The following is a 13,285-nucleotide window of genomic DNA, read 5'->3' as shown; positions in this document are numbered from 1 at the left end:
TCGGTTTCGAGTGAACAAGTTTATTGCAACTGACCTCTGTATGACATAAATACCTATGTAACACATAAACACTTGGAAAAGTTTAGTTATTATTTCAATATCTCGCTAAGCATAAAATAACTAAGGAATGTGCATACATTGTTTTTGAGCCAAATTCAGCCAATGTCCATCTAACCCTTAGCTCATTATCTTAATTTAGAAGATGAGAATGATCAAATAATATAAATTTGGCGTTAATCGATTAATACACGTAATTGAATATTCTCTAACCTTCAGTACTTTATTGCAACTTCTAATGACATAACCTATCGCTGCGCAGACAATAGTATGACAACAAAAAACTTTAATTCTATTGTTGTACCAAAATTTCAGCCTCTGTCATTATAAGAGAAACGACTAAATTTTTTTTAATAATAATTGTTATACCCCAACTACTTGAACTAAAATTATCGCCTCGCTTTCCTGCTTCGCACATACGTCGCCCCTTGGCCGAAAAAAAGCGATTCGACAAATGGCGAAGAAATCAATGAATGAACATAAAAGGAAAAATTTCACAAGTTAATTAAGTAAAGCACACTAAAACAAGTTGAAATAATACCTAATTTAGAATAGAACACTGCGTATATGTATTGTATGAGCAACAGTTCTTTAAGAGTTGCAAAACAAATTCGAAAATTACGTTTGTATTTCTCATTTTATAATAATCTATTTGTAGGGCTACTATTGAAGGGTGCGTACATCAAAAAAGCACGGGAAGGGATCTACTCCGATTTTTTCACAAGTTATATCTTATTAGAGATCATAAAACTTTAGCCCACTTTGGCCAAGTCTAAGATAAGCATCAGATTTGCAGAAAAGAGTCGGTTTACTTCGTTATCAAGCTTTTATGGCTGCATAAAACTATTTAAAACGAATTGGTAGACTAGGGAAAAGCGTCCTCATGATGATGCAATGTGTCCGTCCACTAAGTATAACGAAATGTAAACTGAAACGTTCGAAAGGGGGCGTAGACCCACTTTGTATCATGGTGGGAAATTCCAGCCGTCGGAAGCCATGTTAATATTGGACACAAATTTCGAATCACTCAGACTAGGGAATTCGGTAGTTTGGATCAATAAGTCTCGAATTAGAAGAGACTAAAGATTGCAGTTTCAATTCTTGCCAACAATATATAGATTGTACTCTACAGGTTGTGTATATAAATAAAAATGTAAACTGCAAAACAATAATTGACTTTATTTTTATATCTCTATAATTATAAATTAATCATACTTTTAGTAAGTCTCGTGTATCCATACGAATTTTACTTCAATTACGTAAGTTGTAACAACAACGTACACCTAGACAATGCTCTCTGAAGTTTCAAGTCCTTTAAAATGAAATCATAAAATAATACTCAATAGTGCGTTTTAATTATTTGACATAATTATATCCGATTAGTAGCATAAAAAGGTGTGTTTTTTTCAGTGAAAAAATGGTACAGAATTTCTTAAATTATATATCATAAACTAACCAATAGCGTCTAAAAAAGCTATACTCATTTTCAGCAACGTTATAGTTCTTATGAGAAAGCGGTATCTGGTAGCTGTTCTTATGGTTCACAAACATTTTGACATCTTACATATGACATGGGTAAACAAGTGAACCTACAATGTGTACAAATGCCCCCCAACGCAACCATTTTGGTACCTAATTTTCAACAGTCGACGAGAACGAAATGGCGCCACTCTCGCCCCTACACCATAAATAATTATATTTTTGAGAGATAAATCAACAGAGCTGTACGCTAAAGCAAAATTCAACGAAATCGATGAACCCGGTTCCGAGATGATTCCGAAAGGATGATACGCTTTTAGATGATTCAGTATCAATGTACTAATATTTTTGTGCTGGGTTGGCCCTCACATTAGTCGAGTGACTCTGAGGTCCCTTTAGACAGTGTTACGATATTGTAAAACTGTCAAGTAGTCCCGCTCTAAGTACTACTCCATATTTAAAACTATTTATCGTTGCAAGTAACAGCCTCCCACCGCTTCCATCTCTGAATAATGAGCCGTATGATCATACAAGGCCCACTGCCACTCTCATGAGAGAGATCCATCCGCGGCTTACGGTTTCTTGAATAGCTCTGATTCCAACGATTCCGTTCCCACCTAGCCAAAGGAGCCTAGGCTCAATTCTGGTTTTGCTCTACCTTATTCCAGTTGTAGACAACGTCAGTAGCAACACATTATAGTATAGCAACACATTTAAGTAGAAACAAAGCTATATCGTAAACAGAGGCACTAACAATATCGCTTAGTTCAATAGCGAACAAAGAAAACAAAAAGCTTCTCTTTTGCTGCCTGCAATCCTTCTCCCCATCTTCCAGAAACACACGCCTTTTCCATCTTACTTCGTTCCTCTACCTTCTGTTGCTAAAGATCGAGAAGGCTAACGGCTCGAGCCAATACTGGTAAACAACAGTCGAAGCGATAAAGCAGACGAATTAGTAGTATACGGTTACCTTGGCTACGGATGACAGCCCTGCTCCATTTCCTCTCTGCAAATTCTGCTAAGCGACGAGAAGGCCGCTGCCCCCACTACTATCTGCTTTTATGACCCTTGTCGTCGTTCGCGACTACATTATTATTTACTTCATTCTTTTTTGTAGCTTACCTCTTTCCCCGATGCTTGCCCTCTCCATTGCTGGTTGCTGTCTGCTATAAAGCCTACCTTCAAGCGTCCATCCGTATTTTTAGTGAATTTGATCGTGCCCTCTGTGTTTTGCTGGCCGACTTCATCGTCCTCAAAGTTTTTTTTTTTTGGATAGGACCGCAAACACATAATCAACAAGGCGCTGCGATTGTGTCCTTATACAGTGGCGTTGTTGTCTGCTCATTTTGATAGAAGCGACACCGTTTGTTAGGCCGAGCAAATCGCTCTGTTTCTCTCGCATACTGGTTTGCCTGCCGTCCTCTTGTTAGGATGTGTGCGTAGTGGGTGCTGTCCTCCTGTGTACTAAGAGTGCTGTTGGCGGCGACGATATTGTTGTTGTTGTTGTTGCTACAATCGTCATTTTAATGGAGGCAGTTGTAGCAGCAGCAGCAGCGGCAGAAATAACAATTGCGGTCCCATTAAGAGGCTTCTCTAATGGTTTTTTGGCTGATATCGTCAATTGCAAGGATTGACTGACTTGAAGTTTCTCGGCGTTTGTGCATGTCTGAGTGTATGTGTATGTGTGTGTGCCTGTTTGTGTCCGTGCGTCCGTGTCGAGAAGAAGAGATACACGGAGACGGTAACAGCGCATTAACACATCAACAGCGACGAAGACTGCAGCCAAAGCGGACGAGAAGTGTCTTGTGTCAACGGGCAGTGCTTGCTGACGGCCTGTGTACGTATAGATGATCATTCAGTGGCCGTCAAGAGCGCTGAGAACGGGAAGGTAGGTCGATCATTTGTCTGAGTATGGCAGCAACACATCATACCGTTATACCAATTGGAGAGTTTCAGTACAGATTTGCTTTTTCTCGGTTCGATTAGCTTCGGTAGGTTATCGTTCGTGCTGGCGACGCAACAGTTATACAAGAGGCTTTCCTTGTCTTCGACAACAAAGACGACACGGGGTGACGATAGCAGCAACAACAAACAACAACATTAACCGCTAATTTGATTATTATATTGATTAGTTACCATAGCCGTTGTTTATGTTGGTCTGGCCAGTGACCGAGGCACTATTGTGTACTCGGCTGATATTTCCATATTAGCGAACAGTACCGGAAATTATATTTATTATTGCATAAGTGATCACTTGGAAAGATTACTAAAAACCTAGGCAGCGCTTTTACCATGTAACAGCCCCCGTAACAACAGAAAGATTCCATCAAATCAGTCTGTGTTGTTGCATTTGCCAGATCAGGTCGAGTGGTATCGCATGGTGTTCCATGCGTGAATCGTCGAGATCGACCGTGTTGATCGACGGAGCCCCACTGAAATAACAGAGAAAATCTGAAGAAGTTTGGCCTTCAAACTTGGTCTTTCGCTGTTTCCGTTCCGCAGCAATAGTCGTGATTTTTCGTGCTCGTGTTCGAGATCGCCAGCGCATTGAGACGTCTGGGGGGCGCGTGTGTACACTTCTGAAAGTGAGCCTGGGCATCTCTATCGATATCACAATGGAAGCTGACAAGGTAGGTGCTTCGAGAGCTTGTGTACCTTTCGACGATTACTTGTTGTTATCGGCACGAGCATGCTGAAGAACATTTATGTGGCATTATCAACAAGATAATTACATATGTAAATGTGTACAACGGTCTCTCGTTATATATTATAAATACGTATACTTATAAATGTATGTCATCATGTACTTTATTATCGAATATTGCTATACATCTCTCTTTATGTATGGTAATAGAACTTTTGCTATCGATATAAGACTTGAAGCGGGATCTTGTTAAAAAAAAATCGGGGCTGGATCGTCAAGCAGACGTCATTGCCCCCTCGACTAACGTTCGTACCGCTAACTAGGCGGCAACGGCGGTCGTCCAGCAGTTGCTTTTGAGAGGTGTAAGTGTTCTTATTGAGGAATGGAAGGCTAAAAGGTTGGGTAATTGCAATTTTTCTTTTGGTTGTGTAGGCCTCATAGCAGGCTAGGGCTTAAATAGATCTCCCATTGGTTGCGATATTCCTCTACAGTTTGGAGGTACTCTTGGCGGTGAGAATTGCGCTTGATAAAGCCTGCTGATACTACGAGATACAGTCGGATTTGTTAGCTTGCAATTACAGCTGGCAACAAGCGATGCTTCTGTGAACGCTGCGAGTTAGTAGCAAACTGCAAATGCTTACGAGGTTAGAGACGCAAGCAATGGAAGAGAATTGAGTAGATGTCCAAAGTGGTTGTTCAGGGCTATGTTCCTACTCCGAACACCTCTCTGCTACAGCGGACGAACCAGAGAATTAGGTTTAAACGGGAATTTAAGTAGTAAGCTTCGAGGCATGGAGTGAGGTTTGAAACCGGGTGTAAGAATACGACTCGTTTTGTGATGCTCGGGGCTAGCCGTCTGAAGAAGAAGTGCTTAACTAAAACTGTAATACTAGACGTGAAACACAAAACATTTTATGTTCGAAGGGACAATTCTTAACGGAGACAGAAGGTACAGATTACAAAAGTAACGCAGTCGGCGCGGACAGGTCGGATCTATGGATATCGGGTCGCTCTATGACGTGTTACAGATCTTCGTAAGGGACCGCTTTGGTGGATCGTCGTTGATGGCCAGGGGAAGCGAATACTCTGACCAGTTGATGGCAATATTGAAACGCCTACAAGAAGCGCAAGCCTTTTATCAATTATGACGACGCTGTCGACTGGAAGTTCGAATGCAACCTGAGTGCAAATCAAGATATGCATCGAAAAAAACTGTTACGTACGTGCAAAGTTACGTATGGTTGATTGAGAATTCTTCAAATCTCGCTATAGTATGGCTATTGATTCATCTCTTACAGTCAAAACTAGATACTGTCGCAACTATTTTGTTCATAGTATTGCCGCTGTGGGCAACACGGTATAAATACTTCTACCACAGGTACACACATAGACACATAAAACTGGTTACTTGTAGCTTTCCGATACGAGTACCCAAACAGTACACCGAAAAATACAACTACGATACTTAGCACAACATTATCTATACAAGTTCAAAAGCGGTCCCCCAAGGGTTTTCCGCATCAAAAGGTGTAAGCGTGCGAACGATTATACTTCAAGAAAAGAAAGATTCTGATCCATATGATGAGTATGCTTTCTTCGCATATGTACAATATTCGCTTACGAGATCTGTTTATATGTTTGGAGTTTCTCATTGAGTACTGCTGTCGTTGATTTCGGACCTAGGTTGCTCCCAAAGTTCAGTATGCATCACGACGATACGAGATTCATTGCTAGCCAGTTGTTTAGTACAATATTCACTGCACATATTTTCTTTTTTGTTATTTGGTTGCCTAATAAGAAATTTACCGACCTATAGTACAGGTATTATTCAAGTCCTTAACGCAAACAGTCCGTGACCCGTTACTAAATGGTAATAATCCCCGTCAAACTGCTTCCTGCACTTGCTCGACAATAAATACAATAAATACTGTACAGACTGCCAAGCTCTGACATTAGTTTATTTATTGTGTTATTGTTGTTGTCCGCAAAAACTAGCGATAAGGTAGTTACTGCTTTCAACTGCATCGATAGCTAAAACGATCTGATTCAGTTAAGCACATGGTCAGCTAAGAAAATAATTTTAAACATCGCTGGAACGCAGTCATAAACCTCGATAATGGCCTAATGTAAGCAGACGATTATCATTGAGCCTTAAATAGCATTTTTCGAACTGTAAGGTTTATCTATATTGCGGCGATACGGTGGTCGCTTTTTTGTCTGTCCTTTACTCAAATTCCTCTCCAGACAGACTTCACACCATGTCGAGCCATGCTCATCTGCCACTCGCGTTGTCTCAATAACTGATTTGTCACCTGATAGGACTGCAGAGTCAAATGTCTTCGCTGTGCGTCAGAGATACCATCTCAGTAAAGGCTAAACTACATTAGTGAATTGTCCTAACACGAGTTTTACGTCAAGAACCGCCGTTAGGTGCCGGTGGTTACACCAGCGAGAAGGAAACCTCAGTCTACCCACAACCTCAATTTTCCTCATCAAGAGTCGTTGCTAAGCCGGAACGCTTAGAGGTTAAGGGTGGCGACAACAATACAGCGATCGTAAGGGCACGGCAAGCTCATGCAGATTGAGTGGTAGAATTCTCTTCAGTCGCGAAGAAAGTCAACATCTTAGTCAAAGTACCATGCTCGAAACGGCGTTTGCCTTTGCAGTTGTTTACTATATGAATGGATGTAGGTGGGAAATTAAATGTATTCAGCTTAAGATAAAGCCAGGCGCATGAGACAGTGTTTAGCTAGAGCAAAATTGAAAGTACAATTCAAAATCTTTATTTACTTACGCCTGTTTCGAATGCTAGCGTTTTCTGAAAACCGTTCGTAGAAACATAGTAGAGGTCTGTAAACATTCAGAACAATAACAAGTCGACTTTCCATAATGTTATGTTGATCTATATCCAGAAACGCATGCTTAAACATTTCATTTCTTTTACTAGAAGTACAGATGTTTAGTCGTGCGGCTGGCCAGCTACAACAGAATATTAGATATGCTTCTTTTTGAATACTGAAATCGACTTCAGGTGTTTTACGAAGAAAGTACTAAGGCTGAACGTCTTTAAGCAAAGGCAAACATTAACAGAGAATGTTCTATTAGCGCTTACTCTAACAAACAACAATATTCAAGTGGTACCACATAGGACACTTAGGTGGTGCGACTATCATACCGTATGTACCAAAGGCAAGTGAATCAAGTGCTGCAAGCAAGGTTTCCTTAAGACTATAATGGACGAAATGATTGAGGAAACAACTAACCTGAGGCACCATTGGTTCTTGGAAAAAGGTATTTTACGTATATTTCAAACTGCCTTAGACCTTTTATCGATTCCTTAAGCATCGAATGTGGGCGCCTAGTTCTGGTATCACTGTACGAAACAGGAAGGGGTTCAAGATTTTTAGGCTAATACGGGAGTAGGATCAGGTTCGAAAATTGATGTGACTAATGTTTTTCCGATCGAGCCAAGTCTTGTCTGGTATTATGGCCATATGGCTTAATCGGTTGCATCAGGTTACATGATGAACGCCTGTTCTCCTGATGGTACGATATAATAACGTAGTTTTCTTCTAAACTCATGCACGCATAAAGTTGATTTAGGTATAAAACCGGGAGTGGTTCCCCTTAAAGGTTCAGTTGCCTAAAGCAATGCTTAGCTGAGGCAGTAGAATCGAAGCTAAACTAACAACAGTCCATTTTCCGAACGTCGATATCAGCCGTGCCAGTAGGCTCTAATTCTAGATCAAAGTTAATTCGTGCAGTTTCAAACTACGCTAAATTTAGCGGCAGACGTTTATAACCTCAATTCCCTCTGGCGCCGGTTACCTTCAACAATCATAATTTTATATACGCTCCACAGCTGAAATATTTTTTTTACATTTATTTGCTGTGACACTTTAATTACATAATTGGTTAATTAATGAACACTGTAATTGATACCTTTCTTGTGTAGTTTAAATCGCAATTTACATATACTGAGCTTTTTCACATATACTTTACATATACAGTATAAGTAATTAATTAGCAAGACATGAGTGCATCAGTACCAAAAAACTTTGGTTTTTTACTTTGATGCGAAATGGAATCCGTTTTACCAAAGTAGCTATTGTCACGTTACCGCTGCATCATAATCTACAATAATTTCCTAGAAAATCGCTAAATTTTCGATTTTATTATAGTCGCGCAAAGGTCTTTTTTGTGAAAATAATTTATATATTCTTTTGAATAATCGATTCTTTCTTGGCCAGGCAGCAATTTTCGCCAAGTTCATATAAAGCTTCCCTCCCTCGCATTTCTTCTACCATTGAACTTTTTCCATTTTATATGGGACTGATGTAGAGCCGTTTACCTCTCGTCCAGAAGAAATATTCCGCTTTCGGGGAGCGCATCACCAAGATGGCTTTTGCACCGCATAGTTCAACATTTGTTTAAGTAGGATATTACGACGGCTTATTTATTCTAACAACAGGTTGTTAAGAAACTCGATTGGGATAAATGCATTGAAGAGCAGTCCCATTTATCCTGGGTTGGATTTGAATCGACAGAATAATATTCAACATAATGACACAGCGTAGTAGTCTGTCGATACTGCTGCGTCAGCGAATCCGGCGTCAAATTCGGTTTCTGGTTAGGAAGTGAGGGGGAGTTCATATGAATTTCAATACCTAAAACAGCTTCAGGTAGTAGAGGTTTCATGTTAGTATCGGCGATGGAGATCATGTGACAGAAGCCGGTTCTTATGTGATTTCGACTTATGAAGTTAAAATAAATATTCTTTTATTATTACAGAAATTCTTTTAATAAAATACATTAGTTCCGCCGATTTTTGCCGGCGTCGTACGAAAATTCTCCGAAATGAGCAACATAACGTAAGTTCAGTGGTCTCATGCCGGTTGTCAGGAAGGACCTCGTCTTGTGCTTCGTTTGTTTAATATGGGTTTCCTTATGCGTCAGTTGCAATTTGTTCACTTTTTTCAAGGACGTCGCATATCGCGTCAGGTTTGAGGCTTGAAAAAAACTAAGAGCTGGGGTCGATTATGATCGATTTTTTAAACTTAAAATTATAGACAATATATATTAGATAGTACCATATTTGACGCCGAGTTTTGCATTCCTGCGTCACGATCCGTGTGGTTTCTTTCGATTTTCAGTTGAAACTGGCTGAGGCCGAGAAACACGAGGAGACCAAGTTGATGCAGAAGTATCCGCAGCACAACAAACCTTCAAATTTTCTCCAGAAGAAACTTAATCGTGGGGTAGGTATCTTTTCTATAAACATAAGCAGATCGCAAGTCAACGCAAGCGTCTAACAAAGTCCAACTTCGTAACAAAGTGTGGTAACAAAATTTCTTTGGTAGGCTCATATTTCCGATCGATGTCACTCTAGGAATCCTGGTTAGTCTACTTGACTGTTCTTAGCATGCATACTTTTTGTAATTAAAAAAAAGGTACCACATTTTAAATTATATTAAAAATTAATTTTCCAATTTAAAAATTGCCTCTGTAGAACGAAGATGATCATTAAATAAAATCAATGATGATCATTAATTGAACCGAAATTCAGTTACTGGCCAGTTTCATTATTAATCAATCCAATCAAATTAAAAAACGTGCGGAGTGATCCTATTAACTGAAGAAAAAAGTAAAACTGTTTGGCGTCGACTTCGTGATCAGGAGGGATCAGGTTTATATGTAGAAGCCGCTCTGAGTAGGATAGGTAATTAACGCATTATCTTTTGTCGAACATATTATGCTATAGCCATCACTAACTTACGCTTGTCTGTTGTGTCTGATAAAACGTACTTATATTACAGCAAAAATATTTCGACAGCGGAGACTACAACATGGCCATGCAGGGGCGAAATCGTCTTCTAGCACAGCCTTCGCCGTTGGCGCCTACCCCACAATCACCCCAGGCGTCCCCTGTAAGTTATCCTTTGTATAAAGGGTTTTCTTAAGTAACTGTCTTTTTGTAAGCGTCATCACAAAAAACGAGCCATTTGAAATCTGCATTTCTCTTCGTATCGTATAGCCTACAAAAGTCAGTCGTTCCAACCCAGTGAGCCTTGTTTATTATTTGAATGAACGTTTTAAGTGTACGTTCTGTACTACTATCCTTAAATATTATTTCAGAGGGCCAATTTGGAGCAGCGCAAAATGAAGTGTGTCTAAGCCCGCTTTTTAACTCAGATTATTTTACCATTGCGTGATCTACAACACTATTACCACGAAGTATTTGCTTCAGCTAAAAGGAAAGGATCACTTCCATTTCGAACCCTTCCAGGCGGCGCCAGCGTTTCCACCTGTGCCCACAGTGGACAGTATCCATCTGCAGCAGCGCAAGGCCTCGATCTCGCAGAGCAAATTGGCCGAGGAAAGCCCCCACCATTTGACCCATCACCAGGGTCACCATCCGGCCCATACCGAAGAAGCTAGTGAAACGGCGCAATCCGGCGGTGATGACATGTAATGCTGTAGTTCGTTGATGTCAGCCGTGTCCCGTCCTTAGCACGGCCCACCTTTCTTCCACGCACTTCATATCTGTATACCGGCTTACCTTGACGTAACTTCACCCACACTCCTTTTGACACGATGGCTCGAGATAGACGATATGAGAAACACTGTGCACAACAATTTTAAACCTGTGCATTACTCGCCATTTTCAAACTTCGAAGTAGTTGGAACGCGTTGGTACTCTTTTCCGAAATTGATCACGATTTCGCTATCGCTGCTAAACGAATAAGCGGGTTTAATTCTCGTTCCGCGATTCAGTAAATACATCCAAGTCCGCCTTCGTACCGCAAGTACTTTGTTAGTACAGGGCGTACCGCCACTGCAGATTGTGAATAAAAAAAACACGCTTTGCATGTAGAAAAACGAAGTTATGAATGAATGTTTACGCAGGTAGATTTTGAAAGAATTTTGGCGAGAAAAATCCACATGACTCAAAACAGAAGGGGCAAAAAAACAAAGTAAATATATCAAAGGTCTATAAGAAAAAAACTTGGCCCTGTATCAATTATAATATGAAGATATTTGAATGAAATTCTGCCTAAACATTATGATTCAGCTGGCATGAACAAGGATACACAAATGGAAAACGAACGTGTCGAGAAGAAAACTTAAAACTTCGCCCAATAAACATCGAAGGAATTGAAGTCGACTAAAATCTGTAAAGCTTATCGCCCTGCATAAGTATGTTATTAGTTTTAATCCATTTTAAGCCGATCCGCTGTTAGTAGAAGCCATAATTTTATAATATACTCATTTGATTATTCTGAGCACATAAATTCCTGTGTGCGGAGAGACGGAAAAAATGCGAGAGGCTCAGTGGAATCGCTCGAACGTAACTCGTTCCTTAAGCTTCATTGTTTGCATGACATTTCATTGTACTCAAAATCGTCTAAATACTCCAAGATATCGATTTGATAATGCGTACGTAAATGAACGCCTTTTTTGTTGTATAATAATAATATACCACACTACCGGAGGGCGCTTTTTTGAAGCAATGCTTGAGGCAAACATCCTAACTCATACTTTCAAAGCTTCTTCGGTTGAATTGTTTTACAAACTAAGTATCATAAAATAAAGCACGTCAGAGCTTTTCCTCTGCTTAACGAAATGCATGTTATAACGAAACAATCGATCAGCATTCCGTGTCGAGCTGGCCAATGCGCATATCTCAAAACATCATGAATAACTCTCTAGGTACCATCCTGATTGATTTGGACGAACCCATCTAGTAAAACGACTGCCGTCACTTCCTTAACAGGAGCGTGACCCATGACTGTTACTATAAACAATTGTCGTGAAAGCTGTCGGTTTCTCTTAGTCATGAATAATACACACACACACAAAATAATGGCAGAACGTGTAATCTCTTCTGTGAACGTCGACCTCATTTCCAATTTAGGTTGATTTGTAGAAGCAACACTTGGTCTGTGTTGTGCAAAAAAAAATGGTTATATATTTTGTTAATGTCTATATTGAGAAACACGCCAACACTAATCAGGAGGACGAAAACTGAGGCTTTGCGATCTGTACCCGCTGTTGTTCAATTGGCTTGCGAAGCTGAAGAGTGTGGGAAGGCGTCCTGCTCGGGACAGCGGCAAGAGAAGATCGACCAACACAAGATTACCAGGACCATCATAGGAGAAAAACAAATAAATGAAGATTCTCAAGCTTACGAAAAACAACGTTAATAAGGAGTAAACATAGTACATCTTGGTATTGTTTTGAAATCGATCCCTTTTCTGACATGAGGCTTAACCTGACATGGTGATGTAGTGACATCGCAGGTGAGTATTTATATTTCGGTTGAATAGAGACACTCTCGAAGTATTTAGAGCAAACACACGATTTTCATGACATACGAGGTCGACACATATGTAATCGGAATACACATAATAGGGAGAAAAACGTCTAAGGGCTCAAACAATGTCCACAGGGTTTCATGATCGATTCAAGGCTGTGATGTTCTACAAGTTGCATCTTGTAGAAAAGGCATTATCGTTATCAATCGTTTTATTATATTATTATTGTTTTTAATTATAAATTTTCGCATTACTTTTCACGTAACTCCATTGCGCTAAGAAGGATCGTTTTAACGCGGCGAAGATTATCACGATGCTACATGCTTGAGGATATGAGATAATTGGATGTGAAGTGGGTGAATGGTATGAGTGACGCGAAGATACATATATAACTGATAGTCTCGTTATAACTATAAACGATCATGGAAACGAGAGTTGTAAGAACGGCAAGACACGAGAGTGGCAGCGAGACCTCATGTAGCAAGCCGTACACAGCCCAATGCTATTGATTATATAGTTACAGCAGTACGTACGTAGCGTTACAAAAAACGTTGGCGGTATACATACGTTGGCGTTGTGTGGTGGGCATATGTTTACAAGGGGCTATTGTTAATAGTAAAGCATTTATAAATGGGTTAAAATATTATCGTCAAAGTATGGCCAACCATAGGTTTTTCGCAAATAATAAATGCACCCACACTTAAGCTATTTGTATAACATCTGTATAACGTGGACTCAAGGAAAACTACAATGAAAAAAAAAAGGTTTTTGTAAACATATGACCTAACCA

At 39.9% G+C, this 13,285-nt stretch overlaps 1 protein-coding gene across 4 annotated transcripts; it reads left to right on the top strand.

Moving 5' to 3' along the window:
- Positions 1 to 2,735: 2,735 nt before the first annotated feature.
- Positions 2,736 to 11,359, top strand: endos (endosulfine alpha). 4 transcript variants are annotated; one of them, XM_022792173.2, is made up of 5 exons: positions 2,736 to 3,424; positions 3,899 to 4,166; positions 9,334 to 9,438; positions 9,997 to 10,107; positions 10,467 to 11,359. In XM_022792173.2, exons 2-5 carry the CDS (start codon positions 4,152 to 4,154, stop codon positions 10,650 to 10,652), a joined length of 417 nt encoding a protein of 138 aa, XP_022647908.1. In that variant the 5' UTR covers positions 2,736 to 3,424; positions 3,899 to 4,151; the 3' UTR covers positions 10,653 to 11,359. The 4 variants fall into 4 exon arrangements, with proteins under 4 accessions (XP_022647908.1, XP_022647906.1, XP_086837045.1 ...); XM_022792171.2 differs by having other exon boundaries at positions 3,894 to 4,166; XM_086980919.1 differs by lacking the exon at positions 2,736 to 3,424 and adding an exon at positions 3,426 to 3,527 and having other exon boundaries at positions 3,894 to 4,166.
- Positions 11,360 to 13,285: the final 1,926 nt, after the last annotated feature.

Source organism: Varroa destructor, unplaced genomic scaffold (assembly GCF_002443255.2).
Source record: "Varroa destructor unplaced genomic scaffold, Vdes_3.0 BEIS01000002.1, whole genome shotgun sequence".
Lineage (NCBI taxonomy): Eukaryota > Metazoa > Arthropoda > Arachnida > Mesostigmata > Varroidae > Varroa > Varroa destructor.
The sequence above is the reverse complement of the archived record's forward strand: the minus strand, read 5'-3'. Positions and strand labels throughout refer to the sequence as shown.

Excerpts from the sequence above, each read along its gene's own strand:
- endos (XM_022792173.2), top strand. Across the intron at positions 9,439-9,996 it reads AGAAGAAACTTAATCGTGGG|CAAAAATATTTCGACAGCGG; the intron begins GTAGGTATCTTT and ends CTTATATTACAG. Across the intron at positions 10,108-10,466 it reads AATCACCCCAGGCGTCCCCT|GCGGCGCCAGCGTTTCCACC; the intron begins GTAAGTTATCCT and ends GAACCCTTCCAG.